We start from the raw sequence: 7,574 nt of genomic DNA on the forward strand, positions 1-7,574 counted from the left end.
TTTACTTTTGTTTGCTCCAGTATTGTAAAAGACAACTCCAAGAAGCCTGTCTGTTAAAGATTCTTAATTTTAATGTCCTTTCTGTTCCTTATTGTTTACTTGTTACAGAAATGTGTTTTCAAGGCATCTTAGTTGAGCTGTTTGCTTTCAGAATTCTAAATGCATCTTTATGCAGACCTAATTCCTTGCTTCTTAGGAAGCAATGTTTCTTAATATAAAGCATAAACAGCTGCCTCGAGCTCTGTTTTCTTAAGTCAAGCTCATGATGCATGTTTGGCACAAAGCCACTGACTCATATCTGCTTTCCAGCTTTAAGAATAACGTTCTTTGTAGAAAGAGTCTGTAAAGCACGAATCATTCTATAGACAGGAACAAAAATGGGTGTATTTAAAGACACCCAGTTTTCACCTATTAGCTCCCATAGCTTTCAGCAGAGCTTAAATACTCGTTCTTGGAAGTCTGGGTTGAAATCCTGACTCCCTTAAAAATTAGAGGACTTCCATCATCATCTTCCAAGAAGTCATGGTTTGCATGTTCTTGCTATGACATTAAATGCTGTCGCAAATACGGAGCCTTAAGTGGATGCCAGTTACGCAGTCAATGCTGAGAACAGTTGTTCTAACACTTCTGCATCCGTCGCTGAAATTAGCACTACTTTTATATGCTGTTAACGTTTCAAGCTGCTTATCACTTTATTCCTAAGGTTACCCAGAAGAGACGTATCCCATCTATGATAATTCCGATTGCTTCAGGCGCAAACAGGACACAATCCTTGTAGATTATCCTGACCTGAGCCAGCCCTCTGCCGAAGAACTGGCAGAAAGAATGGAGGGCATGGAAGACGACGAGTACCTGTGCAATGAAGCCCTGCTATCTGATCTCACCATGGGAAGGGACAGTCATGATTTAATGCAGAAAAAAGATGAGGTAGCTGGCATCAGTGAAGAGGGGAGGGACCTTCAACATAGCCAAAGCATTGAGGAGTGCTGTTATTGTTGTGAGGAGGAGGAGGATCCTGCTATAATAGCAGAAAATGCTGTATTTCATTCGGAGAGCGGCAGCGAAGCGGAAGAGCCAACCCTAGAGGACCTGTCCATGGAGTCTCTCAGTGAAAACGCAGCACTGAGAAAGCAGAAAGCCAGTGATTCAGATGAAATGGGCATGCTGAGAAAGCGCAACACAAAAGGACTTGAGTAATAGTGACAATACATGGATGCCATCTAAGTGGTGACAGTAAAGGTCATAAACTGCCAATTTGTGTGGTTTCTTGTTCCTGAAGAGCAAAATTCTTTATTCTTCTCCTTGTACTAACTTCATTCCCACAGTAACAATCACATCATCTACCTGAACTGGAAGCCAGTGCCCTCTTTAATGCAGTTCTTGTCAGCTCATTGCTGCTTTGCCAGGAGCACTTTGTCATTGCTTTTTGGGACTGATACATTGAAGCAGGTCATTCCATTCAGGTATTTGTGGTTTTATTCCTTTCCAGTTTCTGAACAAGTTCTTATTTCTGTTGTTGTCCAAGAGTAAACAAACTGTCTCTTTTCTCAAAAAAAAATCTGTGTGTTACCAGTTATGAAAATGAATCAGATTCAGATACATTTAAGAGATTACCAGGAAGCTGGAGGAGAAAGTATGCCTTCTTACTCTTAACTGATCAGCATAATAGACCATAGTCACAGAAGCAACTCTCAACCGTGTCGTTGCTGCTCTAAGTCCAATAAACTATTGTTGCTACAATCCCCAAAGCTCACATACGACCAAAATCCACACCATGTTTCCCAGTTTATTTTCTGCTGCAGAACCTGTAGCCTAACCTGCTCTGTGTCCCAAGAAGAGCAGGAGCAAGACTGAAGCATAAGGAGTTGTTCTTTGTCTTCGCCTTGGTGAAATGTCTTGGTGCGCTTCCCAGAGGAGTACTGGAATCAGCCCATACTTTGCACTACGGAAGAACATTAAAAGTACCCCTGGTGACTGGCTCTGGGACTTGGGAAGTACTGGAAGTATGTTGGAACAGCTCACTTGAATCCACGCATGTCTTTTGTTTAACAAAATGTGTGTGTAACCACTGCATTCCAGCTGTATTTCCTGATCACCAGGACGTATCTTGAATTTGACCAGGGAAAGAAAAGCAACAAGGACAACAAAGCATCTTTCGCTGCTTAGTCATATCTGGTTTGTTGTTCAATGGGTGTCTGTCTTTGAGGCATCTCTTTTGTTTCCATTGATTGGTTGTTATTATTGTTATTATTAATTCCAGGTTACAACTGTAGTCTGATGTTTACAGTGTATATGTTATTCATAAAGAATTCCTACTACAGGAATTAACTTATTCTTTATTTTTTAATGCTGGTGGAAGAGAGAAGATAATAGAGGAAAGGTATTTGACACTCTTACTAAGAGTCTTTATCTTAAATCTTTTTGTAGACCTGTGTTTATTTATTTATATTCCTGGACTTTCAACACTTTCTCTGTTCACCATGGCAGTAGTTTGACCTCTGTCTCTGAGCAGGGCTTGTGTTCTCTTTGCTGGGAATCCCGTCTGCGTGGCTGCAGCACCCAGGACCTGACACACAGTGTTTCTGTCTAAGCCAGAATCTTTGCAGGTGAGAATACCAAATCATATTTGTTCTGCTTTAGTCACTGTCCTTGAGCTGGGGCACAACATCAGCTAGTATTGGTCACTGATAGGGAAGGCTATTTTCACGCTCCTTGCCTGCAAATATTGTCACATACCTTCAAAACATGACTTCTAATCACATTCTTGTCTAGCCACATACCTACACTGGAAAAGGACGTTGTCCTCATTTGAAAACCACATTTTATTTAGAGAATACGTTAATATCAAAGACAGCTATTAAAGCTCTGCGTTCCTTCCACTGCAAGTAGCGTTGTCCATCTGTGCTGTGAACAATGCTTGCACTATTAAACACTACTAGAAGTCACACGAGTGGAATCTGAGTGTGGGACAGTGGACATTCCTGGTTCTTCTGTAGACATGGTCAAGCTGGACTGATACAGCTGCATGACTTGCAAAGCATAGCCTTTATTTGTTACTTTCCAGTGTTAAGAGACAGGTGAAGGCTGCAAGGGATGGAGCAGTAGCCCAGGCCTGTTGCCCTGAAATACAGGGATGCTGTCTTAGGTCTCCTGTGCCTTTTAGAAATGGGGGCTTTTGGAAGATGTTACCTGCCTATAGAAATAACGTACTTATGTTGTACTTCAAATTCCAGCTGCTTGTAACGGTATGTGAAATTGTAAAAGTTCCGTTTCATTTAAATTCATGCAAATTTTGTGCAGTGTACAGAAAAGTGGCACTATGCACCAAGTAAAAGGTAGAGTTTTTAGCTACGTTTGTACATTGAGAAGCTAAAATGTAGTAAGTTGTCTGTAAGAAATTCCATGCTCCCGAATGTGTTAGTTGCAAAAAATAGCGGAGACTGCGGCAAAATACCCTTACTGCTGACAGCTCTACTCATGACAATATTCAGAAGTCACTATTTGCGTGTGTGGCACTGGATGATGCACACAAATGTGGGATAAATGTTCCTGCTGACCTCTTGGTGGCTGGTGTGTCTGTACTGACTAAGCGAGTAGGCTGACCTGGCCTTGAGACAGCACTGAGCACAAAGGCACAGATATTTCGATTGTATCTTCTAACTTCTGAGCGCTGCATCAGTAATGGCCCAAATACTGCAGAGGTAAACCCAATAGCCAGGCATGTAACATGAAAACTTCTTGAGAAACAGAAAGGGAGACGCACCCCCTAATGCTATAAACTTAACAGTATATTTTGACATGATGCTTTCTGAAAGGAGAATAGATGAGTGATAGTAAACTAAGAGCTAGATCTACATGAGTAAGGAATAGCAACAAACCAGCATTTCAGGTGCCCACTGGTCTAGCAGAAATTCTGCTTTTTAAGTACGGTGGAGGAAGCATGAGGTGTTCCTGCTGTCAGACATGACCCAGCTAAGCTGAGAGCTGTTTCAGCTGGAAAGCAGAAATGCCAAAGGGAAGACTTACCCCTGAAAAGATTATTTTTGGACTCGAAGGTCGCTATGTCAATTTATAAATGTCAGTAAGGAATTTGTGAAGCACTGAAGGGCTGTCTCAGCCTTTCCTCCTGGAAACTAGGGACAGAGGCAGCCTGTGTTAATGAGGGCACTCACCACAGTAGTGGGGGGCATTTGTAAGTCCTCACACCGATCTGAAGCAAGGACCTCAGCTGTCCAAGGGTGGCCTACCAGCAGGCCGTAGGCTTCTCAGCTTGTCCTTTGGAACTGTTTGACTTTGCATTGGCAGTTAAATCCTGCTCGTGTCAGCAGGAGAAATGTCAAGAAATTGATGGGTGTGACAATACTATGTTTCCACCTTAAGAGCAAAAATTCAATGCCTAAATCAAGTCTGGATTTTGACCTTGATCTCTTCCAACCTCCCAATAAGAAAAAGTGCCCTCCTAACACAACAGCCAGTTGCTAGGGCTGCTTTTGATGCCTGTGATACAGCCGACGGCTTCGTATTCCTTTGCAGCGATACTAGGAGAAAATGATTCTAATGCAGGGTGACAGGGTGGTGCCAAAGAGTCTAAACAGCTCAGTCTTGAGGTCTTGATTGCCTTGGCAGCGTCCAGGGTACCAGGAAGTGCTCTTAGGACGTAGCCTGTGATACCTCAAACAGCAGCTTTCAAACTAATACTCCTCTTGTTCATATGACACTTCCTTCCTGTTTCTTTCCTTCAGTTTTCCTCCTCTGAAACAGAGATGTGTATTTATATATGCGTTTTAGAAAATCACCTCAGAGGTTTGTCCAGCATTCTTAATTATTAATTGCTCGCTTTTAGCAGGGAAGAGTTGTCATTTAAAGAAGAGTGTATCTGAATAAAATTGGGTTTCTGCAAAGAACCTCTCAGATAATTAAATCAAAATCAAATGTCAGAACAGCAGCAAACCCAGGACTCGGGGGGGAAAAAATGCAGAAGCTCTGGTCTCCCAATGAAAGCAGTCAGACTTGCTCAGTAAAAGCATTTGCTCTTTTACTTAAAATGTTTCTTAAAAAAATAAATGGGTATACTTGTTACAGGTAAAATGATGTGTTCTTTCACTTAGATATTCTGACAAAACTATTGCCATCACAGAAGTGCTAATAATTCCTGGGTATTTGTTAATGGTTACAGATAGATAGTTAGAGACGTTAGATGAGATCAGAAAGTAAAGCATGAACTATGAGTGTTTGTCCCAAAAAATCCTGTTAAAAAGATTATGAGCTAATGTTTGTATAACAGGCGAGCATCTAGGAAGTTTGTGATCTGACTCAGTGCATCAGAAATTGGTGTTTTTATGTTGGATTCTTTTTTCCAGCTAAGAATATGAAAATTATGATTAATTTTGAGGTCACATAACAATCTAGTGCAATAATCTTAAAGTATTTTTCCTTGTACATCAGAATCCAAATATTGTTTATAACTTACCTATTGCAAGCACTGGACAAGATAACGCAGTTAAGAGTTACAAACTAATCCATGTTTCAGTCTTTGTATACAGCTGCATATGCCAATGGAAATGTGTGACGTGTCAGATCACGCAGACTAAGTATCCTGTGTACAAACTGAGCTGGAAAGGCTGCTCTAGCCTAGGGATTTTGATCAGCTTTGGAGCTTCACCAGTTTTAGGGAGGGGCAGATTCCTAGAAAGCAAACAGACAGCTGACAGGAGGCTCATTTTTCTCAGTTACCTTTCCAGGATGTGTTAAGTACAGCCCGGCCCCTCCTCTCTGCTGGTAACCGCTGTTGCCAAATGCAAAGATGACTCAAATGTACGTTATTCCCAACAGAAGAAAGTGTGACTCTACAGTTAATGAAAGTTTCTAAGATTTCAAAGTATCTGTTTCGAAAGCCATCTGTGCCAAGGGTCACTAGAGCTGTAGTCAGAAACTTTTGACTCCAGTTTGAATTATCTGCGTTTGTGGGAGAGACGGAGGACATAGACTTTTCCCCTTTCCCATACTTATTTGAAGTGTGGGTGTTCTATTGGGATTGTGCAGTGGATTATTCCTGCCTGAGCTGTTCTTTGCTCGTCTTTAAAACCTATGCTCTCCCTGGCTTTTCTGACCACTTTTCAAACTAATTTTTGTATCCGTGAGTATGCCAAAAATGTACTCCTTAACAGATAGCTGGAACTGGTGAGAGCTGGTTTAGCTTGCAGCAAACAGCATTGGGGTAGCAGGAACTTGAACGTGGTAGTCCAACAGTAGCAACCTAGGAGCAAATAGTTGGGCCTCTGCTTAGCCACTGTGCGTTAAGGATCTCATTGTCCTCTTTGTGAAAATGGGAACCCTGATGAGAAAGATTTCTACCGTGTGTACAGAGGGCAAGTCGCTGAGCATGCAGTTCAACAAAAACTGACATCTGATAAGCTGTGCCAGTCTGTGGAAGCTGGCACTGATACAATAGCTTCCTAAGGTTATACTTTGTGTTTGAAATTCATGTTAGCATCAAAGGTAAACTTTAAATTTAAACTGCAACAGGAGGAGTTTAAAGTTCTAATCTAGAAAACCTCTGTATTCTGTGTAGGTAATTTATTAAGGGATTTCTGACCTTGGATATGTTAAGGCAGAGTTGTTTCCAGCAAACGATGTTTAATATTTCTATACAATGTTCTGTATTAACAAACAGTGGCATAAAGTAAATAACAGTAAATAATGTGAAAATAAGAAATGGGTCATTGTGTATATATACTGGTAAATAAACACATTTACTCCAGAATTCCAAAGAGTTTCATGAAAAAAAATTTACTTCAAGATAGCACATTCTTGCAGTTTTATCTGAAACTTCACAGGGGTTTAACCAAAGTGAGATGCTTAAAACAGGCCCAGACAGCCTTGTGCAAATAGCTGTAACCTATTAGAGGCCGGACGAAGAAAACGTGACTGGTTCTCAGGATTAAGACAATGTTTGTCAATTTTAGTATTTTCCATTTTTTGAATTCCAAATAACTTGAAGGAAATGCAGACTATAACATACTCATGTTTTACTGTATATCATCGGTTTATTGAAGAAAGGCAAAGAGATGTATTAGAAAATGTTTACAGTCGGAATAAAAAAAATGAACAGAACTGCTTTTTCATTTTATGGGTACAGAAACATCCACCTAGCAGTTACATTTTCTACTTCTTGAAGTTTAAGTAAACAGGCCAAGTGGGTTTTTCTTCACAGGCAGAGACAGTCCCAACAACTGCTACAGTGGTTATTTCTGCAGCTGCTCTCAGCCAGTGCATCTTTCAGCCTGTCACCTGCTGGATGGAAGCAGTGTTGGGAAACGTTAAGAACAGCTCAGTGTCTACTAGGAACTTGGAGAAATGTACCACGTCAAAACTACGTACTTCCTGAGGTACTTCTAAAGGTGTATCACTTGCAAAACATCCCCCACAGGTACTTGTTCCCTTGTTGCCCTACTTTCAAGGGTAAGAAACTGTTCAAAAAGGAGACACAGAAGCCGTGGTCTTGTAATGATGTGGGTATAGATGGACTTGCTGCCAAAAGGAAATGCACGCAGTTGTCCACCTTAAATACAGAC

General features: G+C 41.0%; 1 protein-coding gene across 4 annotated transcripts in view; it reads left to right on the forward strand.

Moving 5' to 3' along the window:
• The window catches only part of RIC3 (RIC3 acetylcholine receptor chaperone), a 19,389-nt gene extending 12,073 nt beyond the window's left edge, over window positions 1-7,316 (forward strand). For 3 of the 4 annotated variants that reach the window (XM_021403773.1, XM_021403771.1, XM_021403774.1), the window contains exon 6: window positions 704-7,113. In XM_021403773.1, coding sequence (XP_021259448.1) covers window positions 704-1,197 — 494 coding nt within the window. In that variant the 3' untranslated portion in view covers window positions 1,198-7,113. Of the gene's footprint in view, window positions 1-703; window positions 7,114-7,213 lie in introns of those variants that run through there. The other variant, XR_002440887.1, reaches the window with a different exon arrangement.

The sequence above is a fragment of the Numida meleagris genome, chromosome 6 (genome assembly GCF_002078875.1).
Source record: "Numida meleagris isolate 19003 breed g44 Domestic line chromosome 6, NumMel1.0, whole genome shotgun sequence".
NCBI lineage: Eukaryota > Metazoa > Chordata > Aves > Galliformes > Numididae > Numida > Numida meleagris.